The 16,225-nt window shown below is 45.8% G+C and overlaps 2 protein-coding genes across 8 annotated transcripts; both read right to left on the reverse strand.

Moving 5' to 3' along the window:
* Positions 1-671: 671 nt before the first annotated feature.
* On the reverse strand, positions 672-8,179 carry RNF135 (ring finger protein 135). The gene is made up of 6 exons (XM_042032325.1): positions 6,559-8,179; positions 5,592-5,678; positions 4,872-5,042; positions 3,493-3,652; positions 2,953-3,054; positions 672-2,150 (listed from the first exon to the last, which is right to left on the reverse strand). Exons 1-6 carry the CDS (start codon positions 6,901-6,903, stop codon positions 1,615-1,617), a joined length of 1,401 nt encoding a protein of 466 aa, XP_041888259.1. The 5' UTR covers positions 6,904-8,179; the 3' UTR covers positions 672-1,614.
* A 98-nt stretch (positions 8,180-8,277) lies between these two features.
* On the reverse strand, positions 8,278-15,473 carry ADAP2 (ArfGAP with dual PH domains 2). Of its 7 annotated transcripts, none has more exons than XM_042032329.1 (10): positions 15,240-15,467; positions 14,035-14,165; positions 13,275-13,366; positions 13,067-13,152; positions 12,619-12,728; positions 11,835-11,927; positions 11,040-11,123; positions 10,570-10,632; positions 9,256-9,333; positions 8,278-8,638 (listed from the first exon to the last, which is right to left on the reverse strand). In XM_042032329.1, the coding sequence occupies exons 1-10, from the start codon at positions 15,328-15,330 to the stop codon at positions 8,429-8,431; spliced, it is 1,038 nt and encodes a 345-aa protein (XP_041888263.1). In that variant the 5' UTR covers positions 15,331-15,467; the 3' UTR covers positions 8,278-8,428. The 7 variants fall into 7 exon arrangements, with proteins under 7 accessions (XP_041888263.1, XP_041888261.1, XP_041888267.1 ...); XM_042032327.1 differs by having other exon boundaries at positions 11,835-11,981; positions 15,240-15,465; XM_042032328.1 differs by having other exon boundaries at positions 8,434-8,638; positions 9,044-9,333; positions 11,835-11,981; positions 15,240-15,473.
* Positions 15,474-16,225: the final 752 nt, after the last annotated feature.

A 16,225-nucleotide genomic window follows, 5' to 3' on the forward strand; every position in this document is an offset into this window, starting at 1 on the left:
GCGCGGCCCGGGCCGGCCGTGAGCGCAGCGAGCGCTGAGGGACAGCTCGAGGCACTCGGAGCACACCGGGAATCACAGAACCAATGAGGGTGGAAAAGACCTCGGAGATCATCCAGTCCAACCTGTGACCCAACACCACCGTGTCAACCAGACCGTGGTACCAAATGCCATGTCCAGTCTTTCCTTAAACACCTGTAGAGATGGTGACTCCACCCTGGGCACCCCGTTCCAATGTTTAATCACCTAATCAGGAAGTTCTTCCTAATGTTCAAGTAGTGACACAGTGGGTTACCATCTGCACTGTGTGTTGTTACGTGTGTTGTTGCTGTGATCCAAACCATAACAAATTGCTGCCCCTGGGCACTACGGTGCAACTCGTATGTGGGAAATTAGGGATGTCCAGTGAGTTCATGCTGTAGCTGATGTTTTTCCAGATGAAACAGCAAAGGACACCTCAATCCTAACAAAGTAGTGGCTTTGGCTATCTCAGGAAAGCTACCCCAGCCTTGGAGATGCTGACAGACACACCCCTGTGATCATACAAATGTGCATTTAGTCCATCAGAGTGTTCAGTGACACCAGAGAGTAACTCTGAAGGTGAGCAGCAGTTCTGTCAATGACCTTAAAAGCCAAGGAGCTCCATTCCACTAAATGAGATAGCTGAATCGCACTTTTATTCAAAATAAACTATTTATTTTGTTAACTCTGGAATTCCACAGTCTTCCTGAAAAAGCTTTTGCTTCTTGTGAATGCTGTTTTCAGTTTGCCTGCATGAAGCAGTGGATCTCTCAGAAATCAAGCTGTCCATAGGTTTTGTAGGACCTCAGCTCTGGTCCCTTCACCCCCCCACAGGCAACTGAGAACCTCTTGCTTTGTCTCAGGCTCCCTGACAAGACCAGATGGTCCTTGCCATGACACAGTCCTGTTTGCAGGCCCTTTAAAAGAGCAGTAGTGACCACATGATTTATTAGCTGCTATAAACACACCTGAACATCTGCTTCCACAACCATTCCCATGGTCACACCACCACCAGGATTGACAACCCTTTGGGCAATACTAATATATGGCTCCAGTGAGATTATGTTCTTCTGGGACACCTCCCTGAAGTGCCAGGTCCTCAAATACAAAGCCTATTTCCTAGTTAATGCCTACCCTAAAGGGAAAGATTTTCATACCTAAAATCACTAACATTCTTACCCTCTGAGCATTCTTTAATCAATCAGATCTGTCTAAAAAAAACCTCACTTGACAGAAAGTAATGGCATCATCTGTTCTCCTGTATTTTTTATATCAATGTAGGAGAAATGAGGTCCATTCCCAACATTAGAGCTTCCTTAGTACCTTCTTTCCTATGAATATCCTGGGACTACTTAAAGCTGCTTGAGAAATCCACCTGACTCCCACAGGGGTGGTTACTGCCTTTAGCATAGGCTGGAATCACTTCAATGCAGTATGGCTAGACCAGAGCACAGCAGACAGAAGTATCAGTTGCTGATTCCCAGGAAAGCCTGGGTAGCTATGCATTCATTCCTTGGTACATTCCTGTGTAAAACACTGAGGCTTTTATAGAAACTCCGCAGTCATTGGCAAAATTGTCCCTGTTCTCAACAGGCTTTATCTCCTGTTTGGCTGACTTATAGTTAAAGATCCATTTCCTTCTAGACTGTACAGCCAGAAAGCAGGGTAGAGAGGATTTGAGGTAATAATTTCAAAGGTGTGCAAAAGCATTTCTTTGTCAGCGATTGAGTAAAATGACACGGTCTTCTTTCGTAGCTCCAGGAAAACTCCAACCTTCAGTGGTTTATCCTTGTGTAATAATGTTTCTTGATCCTTATGCCATGCTGACAGCTGTTTTTTAGCACCCAGCCATTCTACACACCAGGAATGCTCAGTTCTTCCCAGTTTGTCCCTTTTACCAATCATTTCGTGAGCAACTCCAACAGCCCATCCATCACTGTCCTTGGTAATTACTTCCCAGTAGTGGCACCCAGTAGAGAAGCCCTGTGAACACATCACTTGGCTGATGCAGAATCTTTTGGGTGAATGTTCATAACTGGTCAGGTGGCTGGAAACCATCACTCTCCTGTTCTGGGCTGTGAGTGTCAAGTGCTTGTGTACTCTTGTGGGGTCAAAAGTCACATCATCTGCCCCTGGAAGACAGAAAGGAAAATATTCTCACCTGCAGGCAACAAGAAAACAGGTGCATTCCTGCTCCAGAACAGAAATGAAAACAAATGATCATACAATAAACCTGAATCAAAGTTCAAGAATCCTCAACCAAGCACTATCGACTGTATCCTGGGCATACTGAAACATATAACAGGCACAACTGTGTAAATATCCATGACAGACTCATATGCACTCCAGTGGGAAGGTGAAAGTACCTTGCACCCTACAAGATGGATTTTATTCCTAGCCACAATATTTTTTTTTAAATTACCTTTTTGTTAATAATAAATGGGATGCTCACCTTAATAAAGCTTACAGTCATCTGTTCACTGAGACAAGTTCTTACATACTTTATCAGTAAAAACATTTGTTTTCTGTGTTAAGCTACAGCTGTAGTACGGTGTGTTGACTGTAAAAATGTTTCTGTCAAAATGATGCAGAACTCAAGTAACAACTGGAGTAATTACAGCTTAACAGCAAAGATCAGTGAGGTGCAGTAACTGCCTGTACACCAGCTCACACTGTAGCCAGCACAAGCTGCCACACAGCTTACACACCTCCATGAAACAGGTTTCTTATCTTTTTTTATCTTGCATCTGCAGTCAGGTACAGTGTTACATTATGTGTCAGTAACTGATTCTTTCATGGCAACTCCATTGTGTTTCCATGCTTCAGTAAACAGCCACATTGCCTGCTGATGTTGGCAAGGACAGTTTTCTTCAGCAAATCCAGTCTCAGAGTGACCTGGATGTTGTTAAGAGTCCTGCTGGCCTGGATACTTACACTGAGAAAACTGCCTGGAAATGGTTGGTTCAGGACTTTCAGTTGCAGACTCTGGAGATGATGAGCAGACACTTGGCTCCTGATATGAGTCTCGAGGCTGCACTAAATACAAAAATAAGTGAAGTGTTAAGGCATTTCTTCAAAATGTACATGGGAAGTATTTAAGCTTCTAAAGGAAAACACACCTTAAATAAACCCAGCTACTGGTTCAAGTACAAAACAAGGACTTGCTTTTTTTTGATTGTATAAATTACAAAGGACGAATAAGCAAACATTTTTACCCAAAATTAACAAAACACTGTATGCTGCTGTGGTCAGACGGGAGCTGTCAGAGGAGTGAGACGGGTAAAGCAGTTGGAGCATTCTATGCAGAAAAAGCAGTTTCTGTCTTAAAAACTTTTACAGTGTTCTTTATTTTTTTGCTATCATATGTTTCTTGTTTTATTTGCACATGCATTTCATAAGCACAAAGTAATTTTTTACTCTATTTGCTAGATCCACTGCCTCTACGAAAAAGATTTCAAAATAAGGAAAACTCACCTGATGGGAGCTGCTGAGCATAATTCTCAAAAAGTAAAATTTCCAACTTTCTCTTAAGATCTTCTACAGCACTTCTGACAACATTAAGCTTCTCATCAAGTGTAATTTTATTAATTGTTGAAGGTGAGCCTTTGTACCTCTGCCTCTCAGGTAAGTTACTCTGATAATGACAAAAGGATCAAGGGAAAGATGTAAACAATAGCAGTTATTTCATCTCGCAGATCAGATTATAATGTAAAGTCCGAGTGGAAAAAGAGCAGTGATCTCTCCAAGAATCTTATTCTTTGCATCAAAAGCTTCCTTTATAGGATAGCTACCTGAGCAAACCAACCTGAAATCTTACAGAAAATAGGGAAGGATATTCTTATTAAAAAAATTTTAAAACTGTGTTTTCCCTAAGAAAACTGAGAATGCAACTAATTTTTCTTTCATATATATATATATATTACAATTTTCATATTTCATTCATATGAATATACAAACTTACTCTTTTTAAACTTTCTTCTTGTTCTAAAACCCAAACCAAAAGTTTCAAAATGTATGCGTGTGAGGAAAGGGCAAACCTAGTTTGCCTAAATTTAGAAATTGTGGGAATCTACATCTGAAGTTGTTCTCTTAGTCTGTGTGTACAGTCTGTAGGAGGAAACAGCCTTTTGGAGGCTGGATTAATCTTCTTTGCAGGTGGATATCTCAAGTAGGCAGATAACTCTGAAAGTGCCCATTCCTCCTCACTGCCTGTAACGGGACACTGGATCAGGTGAATTCCAATGTGGGCACCTGTGCCTGCATCCTGGAAGTCCAATTCTGTCTCATGGCACTGCCACACCCAGTGAGCCGCACTCTAAATTCCTGCTGGCTTACTTATATCACTTGGCACTGTTGTTTTCAACATCAAAATGGGCTCTACAGAATCTGAAGTGATTTAACTGCCTCTTTTGAGGGCCCTTGATATGTTTTCCCCGAGAAAGTTGTTACACAATATTTAATAACTCTGTGAGTTCTTTAACTTGCATCCCTATGTGTATATACAAATTCTGGAAAATAAGAAGATCATGAAGGATCTTGACTTTAGATTTGACTGAGGACTGGATTTCAGTAGTGCAGTTCCCACTTCATTCCAGTTCACCAATATCCTTGGAAAAAAATTTAGTTCTGAATTGCATCCCCAGCCTGTGCCTCTTTTAGTACTTCTCTTCCTCTGAATTTCTCACTCCAAACTCTCCCTGCTAACAGCAATGTCCATGGATTGGCACCATTGTCTCCATGAGAATAGTGCAGTGGGGACCTCAAAGGCGCTCTGTACATATTCAGCTATCCCAGACACTGAGCTTGAGAGTTTCTATTCATATTCTGCCCTGCCACTTCATTTCATCACTTACAGTTTGGCCTTTGATGTCTGTGAGCTGGTGAATAGTCTCTTCAATTTTATGCTGAGCAGCTTTTTGCTCCTGTTCAATGAACATCAGTGTGTTTCTCTCCTGTCTTTCAACATATTCCTTCATGCAACAGAAATCTTTAGTAATCTGGCTTTTGATCTGAGATGTATATTCCTGAAAGGCAGAAAATATGGAGTTCATTGTGTGGTTAGGAAAGATGTATGCAATACGAGAAGCCTACTGCCCCATCTAACATAATCTTTGACTGACCCCTGCAGACCAGAAGACTTTATTCAAAGGAATAAAATATATTTGACACTATCCTGCATTACCTGCAATGAGATTTGGGGCATGGTAAGGATCATGACTATTTTATGGCCAGTGGACTCTGCTTGACAACGCAGAAAGATCAATATTCCCTCTTACGATTTGTAATTTGCATCTGAGTGTACCAGAAACATTCAGGCTACTCCTGGAATAAGCAGAAAAATGCAACCATGCACAACTCCAGTAGCCTTTGTGCCAGCCAAGACACAAATTAGTGCAGCTGATGCCATATATTCATTCTCATCAGTAAAACTAGAATTGTGACAGAAAAGAAGGAAACAAAAAGGCAGATTCCTGCTCTGGGTTGGAAGGCAACCCTGCAGTCAATCACATCTCCGAGGGTCCAGAACAGGGGAAACAGAAGGTAACTGCAGGTGATGAATGTACAGTGTGTACCTTTGTTTTATTGAGATCTTTCCTCAAAAGGTGGACGGTCTCTGCCGTTATTTCTTCTTGCTTGGAGCTCTCCCATATCTCTTCTTCCTTCAAAGTGATACATTGGACTATTTATCTATATAACCCTCAGAGAAAGCATGACTAGGTTAAGCAGCAGGATAATAAAATTCCCTACATCACTGACATTAGTTAAGCATTGGACTGGTTGAGGAGGTGCCTAAAAGACACAATTCTGAGCAGGAGTAATCACAATGAAGTCAACATGCAAGAGTCACCGATTAATTACATGTTCAACTAGAATTGTGAGCTTCAGCTCTTAGCTTGACTGAAGAAGATACATATGTGCTAAAATAATGAAGGTAAACAGATTTTTCTTATCTCCTCCTCTGGGAGTCGTTTTAAGCAGACCTAGATCATGAACCGGTCCCATTTTGTGCCATGACGCTGGGTGGAGCTGTGGCATTGTCTAATAATGTTACGTGTCACCAGTCTCCAATGCAATGCTGATGCAATACGTAACACCCAGCACAAAGTCGTCACTTATTACTATTTTAAGTCAGCTGAATATGTACAGGTATTAGTTCTTCTAATTCAGCTATGCAGCTCTCAATGCATCAGACATTACCAATGAGCCCCAAACACTGCATTAGCTGAACCCATCTGCTCAATGTGTTACGGTGCCGTGGGATGGAACCCCGGGCTACACTGAAGATGCCATGGGATGGGAACCCGGGCTGTCCCGAGGGTGCCGCTGGGTGCTGTCCCACAATGTCGCGGGCAGGAGTCCCTGGGAGTCAGGGGATATCGCCTCGGGATGTCACCCCGGAATGTCCCGGGGTGTCGCGGGGAGGAGCCCCGAGCTGTGGCGGGATAGAGCCCCGGGATGTCGGGGGGTGAAGCTCCCGGGTGTCGGGGGATGGAGCTCTGGGATGTCGGGGATGGAACCCCGGGCTGCCTCCGGCCGTACCTTGTCCCCAGGTCCCCGCCCCACCGAGCTCTGGTCGTTGCAGGCAGCAGCTCCATAGGGTTCCGCCCCATCCTGTGTTTCCAACTTTTCCTTCGTCTCCCGCGGGATGAGGCTGAGCAGCGCGGCCAGTTCGCGGTTGGGCCGCAGGTGGCGGAGCTCGAATCTGCGGCGGCAGAGCGGGCAGGCGGCGCGGGGCCGCCCCGCGCAGTACCGGAGGATGCAACCCCGGCAGAAGCTGTGGCCGCAGCCCGTGAGCCGCACCGGCTCCGCGAAGAACTGCAGGCAGCAGGAGCACTGCAGCTCCAGGACGCGCTGGAGCCGCTCGAACTCGATGACGGCGGCCATGGCCCAGCCCGGGGCGGAGCGGAGCGGCCGGAGAGTTTCGATTTCCCCGGGCGCCTCCTCCGGTGCCGAGAACGCCCCGGGCCGCGCCTGTTCTGCCCCGCTCTGTTCCGCTCAGCTCTTCTCACGTGCCTTGGTCCCCGGATTTGGGTTGCCGGTGGAAATGGACCGTGACGCAGAACTGTCCAAGGCTCGGCCTTGACTTTTATTGAATGTTCAAAAAAGTCTCCGTTATCTCCACTATTTCGTTTCCACCGTGAATTTCCCGATTTTGTAATAGTAAGAGATGCTGACATGGGCAGTCTGCTGAGCCAGCCGGGAGAGAAGTGGCACAGCACAGCACAATGCAGATCCTGTCTGACTGAAGGTCAGGCTGCTGGAAGGACTGAACTGTTCTGAGGTCATCCCGAGCTACTCAGGTCATCTCAAAATAACAACAAATGAAGAATGACATTGTTCCTCGTACAAGTCAAAAGCTGCTTTCTGTTGATTTCAGGAGCTGCAGGATTAGGCTCTTCAACAGAATTGCTGAAGAGCTAGAATGAATAGGGTTGTGTGGGGAGAGAGCTTGGAACACAGGGAAGCTCATGGGAGCGTATCAACAAGTAAAACTACTGCAGATTGCTCAGAGCTGAATGATGAGCTGGCTGAGAAAAGCAGAATGATGATCCAACTCAAAACAATTCCTTTGCACTATTGGGGGGTGGGTGGGGAGAAAGAACCATTAGTGTCACTAATTCCTGCAAGTACTGGCACTTCTCATTTCTGCAAAAGAGAACTATTTCGAGTATCTCAAGACCAACTGGCAATTGTCAGCAAAAGGTGGAAGCCTCACCAGAAACTTGGTCTACAAGACTTCCTCTTGATTTGCAAACTAAGGCTATCTGGAAAGAAGAATTAAATGTGTGAATGATTCGCTGCTTGGTAAAACCAGATCTCAGATTTGGTCTTGAGGCATGGAAACACACAGTGCTCTGTGTCAGCCAGTGCAAGTCTCCATCAGTTCCTGCACACAGTGGTACCTGATGAGAAGGCTCCCCTCCAACACTGAACACCAGTCCTCCTTCATGGAGTGTTTTCAAGCAAGTCACTGAAGAAAACACTTTTAAAACTTGTTTCTGCCTTTCAGTGTTCAGTCGAATCAAACTCATTAAGCTTCATTTGTTCTTAGGTGAGAAAGGTCAGCGTATGTTCATCCTGTACCCTCAATGTGTTCACTGGGGCACTGGGTGGGGTCATGCTATGGAAAAAATTCACTGGATGTTGGATTTGCCACTCATATAAAAGCCAAAGAGTAGAGACTGTTGAAAGCAAGGTGCTAGGAGCATCTGTGTGATTCCTTTAGAGGAGTGATTCCATTACAGTATCCTCCACAACTTAAACCTGGCTTGTATTTTTTTAATTGCGCCAGAAATGTAGTGCCATAAGAGACATTCACCCCACTCTGTTGAAAACAACCCTGTCCCTGTGTGGCCAGAAGCTGCAGCCAGGTGGAATGTAGCAGCCTGACTGCTCCTCCCTGTGGACATCAGAGCTGGGTGATGACTCCGTTCAAGGCATCCATCCACTCCCTCTGCTTCCTGTCGTTCTCACAGAGAAACACAAACTCTCTGACTGGTGTGACCAGAGTGATCGCTGGTTTTGTCTTTTTCACACAGACTCGCTCGGGCAAATCATCTCGTACTTCATATCCCTCATCCCTCCTTCCGATGAAAACCTGGCCCTGTGCAAATGCATCCTGGAGAGAAGGAAGCAGAAGACAGCCATTAGTCGGTGGACAGTGGAGCTCCAGCAGACCAGACGGTGCTCTATCCTTTGACATAGAACAGGATCGGGGGAGGCATGGAGGGGAACTGATGACATGGACTGGTGACAGCAGCAGGGAACACACAAAGGGGTATTCTGCACTCACAGGCATTCTCAAAAAGAGGAGGCAGGGCCCCACCCTTACAGAGCTGGTTGGTGGGTGTTCAGACGAGGCAGGGAAGGACATTCCCATAGCTAAAGCTGTGCTAGGAAGCCGGATACTGGGGCTGTCAAGCCCCTGATACTGGAATATTGCGCATCTTGGCTAAGGTTACAGACACAGAGGCACTAGTGCTGGGGGAGAGGGGGCATGAACACCACAGGCAGTAGCAGTTACTTTTAAAAGACTTGGATCTTCCTCACAGCCTCTGTATGGGCCAGAGTTCCCAACCAGCTCAGCTTCAGAGACATCCACTGGCAAGGGAGATGGGCTCTTGAGGCTGGGCCCACTCCAGTTTGGCACAGCCACTGGAAAAGGTGGATGAGAACAGACCCTTCCTCCCCACCTGCTTCATGAAGGGGCTGTGGAACAAAGAACACTCCTCTTACCAGTGGATTTTTAAAGTATATCAGGTTCCTTTCTTGAGAATCCAAGCAGAACCAGCGTACCTTAAAGGCCTCCTTCTGCTGCGAGGAAATGGTAGAAATTCTTTAAAGACCAAGTCTCAAAGTGGAGTTTGTTCTATTCAAATGCCAGGACTGATTAAATGACTTGGAGCTGGAGTTCAGTTTCCTTCATCCCTGTAACTGGTAACAGGTGAGTGACTGCTGTGTGCAGCCCTCAGCTCTCTTCTCCCTGGGCTCAAACTACAGATTTACATTCAATGACAATCCTTTGGGCAGGGAAGTAATCAAACTAACAGGATTAAGGAAATTGCATGAAATGGATTGAAAGCACTGCACAGAACAACCCCTGAGCCAGTGGTGATAGTGAAGAGAGTGTGCAATCAATTCCAATGAATCCAAAACAATCTGATCAGGGAGGCTGTCCCTAGAATTTTGGGTGTACAATACTAGTTGGTTTTTTTTAAGTGCTAATTCCATCAGCTACACTTATCTGACCATTCCTGAGCTATTAATTGCTCCATGCTGAACTGAAGAGGCCTCTTCTAGGGCTCACCTCAGTTTAAGCAGAATTTAGGCCTCAGGAGAAAAATATAAAATCTTTCATGCTCTGTGCAAGTACCTGAGGAAGAGGTGCTGGAACACTGGCACAAGCTGGGCCAAAACCCAGCATATTCAATATCAGCACTGCACCACTGAACTTTATAATGGGACTTGGCTCATGGCTCACTCAAAGGAGAGCAAGGCACAGAAGTGGCTGTGTTCAAAAAAGACCTCAGATCTTTATCTCCTCCTTCAGCAGTGTCAAAAACCTCACTCTTCTGTTCCCAGAGTACTGGCCCAAACACTTCCTACAATAAAACAAACCAACCGATTGGCTTCACTGTAGAGAAATTTGCTCAAACGACACTTTGCTGCTTTAAGTAGATGTGACTTAAGTGCAACTGACTCTTAAGTGAAACAGAGAAGTAGGAGGGGTCAGCACGGAATGTTCTGCTGTGGCAGGAGCTGCAGTTAGCAGATACAGCAATCCATGTGGGGTTGTGTAACAGCACTTTGCATGTCCATTAACAGCTAATCCATCTTGCTTACTCTTCAAGGATTCTTCTTCCCGATCTTATTTTCCACACAAAATAAAACATGATCCCAAAGAGCATGACAGGCTTGAATATAATGTCTTCTATCAATCCAGGAAGCAGAGAGTCACTGAGCAAATCTTTTATGAGTCAGCATCATTGAACTACTAAATATTCTCTATCTGGAATGATCCTGTTTGTGTAATGCCAAGCATGCACTTACTTTTGGTCCTGTTTTCTTCATATAGCCTTCTCTGACAAAATTTCTTGTGATCCTGGGTATGAGCTAGGAGAACACAAACACAAAAAAGTCTGTGTCTGTCCCAACTGAAACCAGGACAGGTTGCCTCATCCAAGATTGCACTTCTGTTCTGTTTCTGTCAAAGTTAATCACCATCAATTGCGGCTTTTGGGGTCTGGGGTTTTTTTGGCTGCTCGGTAAAAGGAAGTCTGAAGTAAGAAGGAACATAACATTTTTCACAGATTACACTTTATAAGGATCACATGGAGACTTTTAGGCCTTAAAGGCTGACTAAGTTTTTGCCTGTTATTCAGTGTGGCCTTTCCTTCTACCTCTTCTGTCCATTCCCTGGACCCAAGTGCTGCTTTTTGAGCACCTGACTCTCAGTAGTGAGAAAATGTTTTCCCATGATATGTTTGCCTAGACTGCTTCAAGCCCTGTTCAGTTCTCACCTCGGCCTCAGGGACATTTGGGAAGGTTGTTCTGAGATAATGGTAACGTGCAGCCCGAATAGCATTGAACCAGTCAACAATCTCCTGGGAAAACAGCAAACACAAATACAAAAATTAACAAGAAGCGTAAGAGCACTGCTTCTCCAAAATGCCCTTCTCCTTCCTTGTGACCTCTTTGTAAAGAGGTACTTTCTCCCCAAGGGGCAGAGAGAGTCAGTGATTTGTCCCAGACACCTGAAAAACACTGACCCTTGAAAATAATTTAAGAATGGCCCTCCTGGGAGGTCCTAGACATGCTCAGCATGGACAATCACCCAAGTTTGTATACACTTTTACAGGCTTTTTCAGTTGATTCAGTTATGGGTTGGTTAAAAACCTCTGCACCTGGAAAGACATGAGAACTCTGCTGAAGGAAGAAACAGAAGTCTAACAATATCTACAGAGATATTTTTTAAAATTACATTATTGGCTTGGAAATAATATAGAACAATACTCTCTATGCATGTCAAGAATTTAACCATGAAATTGTGTAAAACCAGAGGCAGTTACCTTACAGAGGTTTACATCCATGCACCACTTAAGAGTATCCAAAGGGTGAGATTGAATATATGCCCCAACAGAAAAGGAGCAAGATGCTACTGTTAGGAGTATCAAATTCTGCAACTTCCTATATTCTACAAGTCTTAGTGATGCCAAATAAAACCAGATCTTGTGGACACAGTAACTCTTCCAAAATACGGATCAAACATCTAAGCATCTTGATTCTGCTTACTCCAGAATCTCCATGATATTCACCTTTCCACTTTCGTGATAAACAAAAAGGTTCCTTGTTTGACCATCTGTGGTGTATGTGATCTGCAGCCCATGAATGTGTCCTATTTTGTCCACCTGGAACATTGCATTCAGAGATTCAACGCTGATAACGGCTTTTGGACCTTTGGACTGTGAAATAAAAGCATCACTGTATTAAAGTGCTCTCAGGGAATGTACTGCAGGACAGATCAGTGGTATGAGATGTAGATCCCTACTGAAGAGAAAGCAGACATCCTAAAGTATCTGAATATTGGATATACCTGAAACATAAAGCCTTAATTACATGCAACATAAAACCACTTACAAAGATTCCTTGACAAATGCTGGGTCACTATTTAAGAGGGCTGGGTCTGCACGGCAAGGGATAGGTCTATCTCCAGCCCTGTAGTTAGAGAACAATTAGCTACAGTATCTCACAGAAAGGAGACATGTTGAGGACCCTGCTGCAGGAGCTGATGAGAAGATATTTTGGTAATGTAAGAGGTAACAACCACCAGCGGATCTCTTCTTTGTCTTGCTATTCAACTGCCAGTATCCATTTCCTTTGTTCACTAAGCAAAAGGAGGCTGCAGGGTTGAGATAAAGGATGAGGAAAAGAGCTACATCCAAAATTGTCCAATATACCACATATGTTAATGGGGAAACATGGACTCCTCTAAGCATAGGCTGGCTGCAAAACTAGAGACAAAGCTACTTGTTCTGGGTTTTGCCCACAAAGAGCAAGTTCTGAGGGTAGGTGTTGACCTGCTATCTATGACCAACTCACTTCTTTGGTGAAGTACTTCATCACCCCTTCCCTTGCTGATAGGAGAAATTGCCTCTTCTGGAACTGTCTGCGTCCTTTCCGAAGTTTCCAGAGGCATCCTTCACGGCTGCCTGCAGACCAGACAGATAATTGTCAGGGAACGATAGCACAAGGGCGGGACTGTTTAGCTAAGGGTGATGTGGCACAGTTTCAAGTCTCTTCTCCATCTGAGAATTTTCACCTCATAAGAAAAAATCAGTGGAGAACTAGAGAATGGTAAGATCTGAATATACCCATGCACTCATGTAAGTGCCTTTTCTTAGAGTTCCTTCTCAAAGCTAGACTCAATGCAGTGACTGCACATCCAGCAGCTCAAATGTGACAAGCCAACCTCAGAGATCTCCAAAGCTGCAAACAGAACATTGTGCTGTTGGCCTTGAGGCTGAGACCTCCCTGACAATCCTTTTACCTGCAGAACAAGGATCTTGGCAGACTTGGGTGTCAAGAAATTCCCCACGTTCATATTTAGCTCTAATCCACTGCTCTCTTAAAACCCTGAAAGAGGAAAACATGGATAAAGCTAATCTGTCTCTACTCCAGTTTCACCAGCCAGCCAGGGAGACCTGTAAGGGAAGCAGATGTAAAGGTCTGCAGCAGTGAATACACCATCAACTTACAAGCAGTCACAGGACTTGGGGATGTAATAGTATGGAGGCACCTTCGCCTCATATTTAGCTTTGGCCCAGAGATTCCCATGATTCTTCATAAACTGAAATACAAAATAAACTACAGTTAGGTGTGCCAATATAAATCAACACCATGTCAAGAACATAAAATGAGATGTGTATCGAAGGAAGCACTGCACTTTTGCTGAGTCTCACCATAACTCAGCGTGTACTTATATACATTTATAAATTCCCTTTAGCATTATAGTTTGCTATTTTTAGGTGGATGCACCTTTTTCAGTATTTACAGTTCTGAATCATGTGTGAAGAAATACAAAACTGTGGTTGTTGATGAAAAGAACAAAAGAAAATTAGGAGAAAATTTATGGTCTCCCTATTCCTTCATCTCCTCCCAGATATTAACTGTGAATGTATTATTAACACAGTTCAACTGAACGATGAGAGGCTGAACCAATATTTAAGAAGAGTATGTTGCTTTCTGAATTGAACATACTACCTGGAAATACCTGTGAGCTTCTAAACCACAGTGAGAAGTTACTGTGTATATAAAAATACACATCACAGACAGTTAGGAACATGGTCACCTATCAGTGTAATTTGACTGAGCAGGTCATAAAAAAACCCCTGAAGTTACCCATGGAGTTAACTTGGCTCTGTGTAGCTCTGTTGCTCTGTCCATGGTGGATGGCACAGGAATTACATGGCAGAGGAGGTTATGAAATGTGGAGAATTACTGCTTTTTCCTCTGTACCTCTATTAAATTGCTCTCCCAAAAGTCAAGGCGAAGGGATTTGACTCTGCTGATTTCAGGAAGATTGCGATGAATTCCAGAGCAATTCAAACAAATGAATATTCCAAGTTTGTAAGAAGCCCACTCTGGATCTGGATAAAACCACAAAGAATTAATTAATACACAGGAAAAGGTACAGCCACTGGCAAGGGTGAAAAACCACATCTGATACACAGCCCAGGCTTCATACCTTATAAATACCTCGAACCCCACCCCACTGTTTATGGCTGTCACTTCACTGTGTTCAGGGGAACGACAACTGCTTTCCCCAGTGAACGATGGCCCCTGCATTTGTACATTCTTTTACTGACTATTTGCTTTAAAATTAATGTGACTGTGCAGACAGGTGAGTGGTGATGGAAAAGCTCAGCTAATTATTAGGTCTGCATGAAAAGCTGCTGTTGCTGAATTAACAAGGGAAGGAAGGTGCCGAAAGTGTGCACTACAGAGAGTACAACAGAATACAGCCATCTACAGCGAGGACTCTGTCCGCTGCCCGTGAAGGCTCGTGCTCTTGCCTGCTGCTACATCCCCTGAAACAGCTTTGACAAGTGCATCCCTATAGGCATTGACTGCTCTGGGCAAGACCATTTCCTTGGATTGTGCCACCGTCCACTTCTCCCTGTCACACTAAGCAGAAGCTACTTGACGCCTTCTTCAGCTCCTGCTGGCTCCCGACTGACCCACCCGAACGCTCACTGGCGCCAGTACGGCGCGGGGTCTCCGGCGGGTTTTCCTTGGTGCCTTTCTCTGCCCCAACCCTTGCGCAGAGACATTCCCCGAGCTGGAAATCCACCCCACGCACCCTCCTCCTCCCACCTGCAGCCTCATGCCCTGTCCACAAATAACCCGGGGAAGCACCCGGTGCTGAGGCCGTTTCCTGCCCCCTGCTGCGGTCCCCTGGCCCCGCGGGGCTCCCCGAGAGCCGTGTCCCGGCGCGGGCAGCGCCCCGGGACCGTCCCGCTGCCGCCCTGAGCGACACGGAGCGAGGGGCGCGGCCGGCCCCGCGCAAGGACCGAGCGGACACAGCTGCGGGCCGGGACGAGCAGCACCCAGACAGCACCACAGCCTGAGGGGGGGCCGGCCCCTCGTCACCGCCGCTGTTCGCTCGGAAGCCGGTCCGGGGGCCGAGGGGCGCGGGGCCCCGCCCGGCGGAGCTCCCTTACCTGGGTTTCCGCAGTCGGCGCAGCGATCGTTACCGGTCCCGGCCGCCCTCTGCAGCTCCAGCAGCAGCGCCTTGTTGTGGTCGCGGTCCATCGCCCCCGGTGCCCGGCGCGGAGTCTGCTGGAGGCTCGGCCCCGCCTGGAAATGAGGAACCGGAGCGGCCCCGGCGCCCGGGGCGCCCCGTCCCCTCTCGCGCCCCGGGCCGGGCAGGCGCTGCTGGGCCGCCTCCTACAGGCGGTTCGGGGGGTGCGGCTGCCCTGGCTCGGCCCGCGCCCCGCGGGCACCCGCCCGCCGACCCCGTCCTGTCCCGGTCCCCCGCCCGCGTCAGCTTTCCCGCAACGAGTCGGAAGTTCCTGCGCTGAAAGTTCATTACTAGGTGGCTTGTGCCCAGGAGGGCTCGTCCCCGCAGCTCCAAGTTTGTCTCAACCTCATTTCTCTAAAAAAATTAATTTACAAAGCTTGCTGGATAACAGAACAGCAGTCATGCCCCAGACATCGACCAAAGCACCGGTACCGCCGGGGCAGGTGAGTCCCGCTCTCCCAGCGCAGCTCTGCGCCGCTGCGAGTGCTCAGCACAGGCTCTGAGAGAGCTCGCCGACACCAAGTGGTGCCAGAAAAACGCTGCCCACATAGCTCAGCACAGAGACAATACAGCATTTCAGTCCTACCGAAAATGTTCCTCTTTCATGATAAAGCAAATGCAACAAAGCCTGTGACTTAATATTCTGTTTATCTAAGACAAAAGACAAAGAAAAATTTGAGAAAAAGATTTTCAAGAAAAGTTAATTCACTCAGAAAAAGATTAAGAGGTATTCAAGTATTTTTCTAGTTTCAGATTAAATTTAATTTGCATTACTAATTTGCATTGCTATAGTGAAGTATAATACACAATGCTTCTTTAGTTAAGTTTATCTACAATCTTGTAAAAACACTGTAATTTTGTAGATGACTAAACACTACACTAGACATGTATTATCAATTCCAAATA

Source organism: Corvus kubaryi, unplaced genomic scaffold (assembly GCF_017639235.1).
Source record: "Corvus kubaryi isolate FWS band 111438036 unplaced genomic scaffold, C.kubaryi_AGA036_p1.0 37353, whole genome shotgun sequence".
Classification (NCBI taxonomy): Eukaryota; Metazoa; Chordata; class Aves; order Passeriformes; family Corvidae; genus Corvus; species Corvus kubaryi.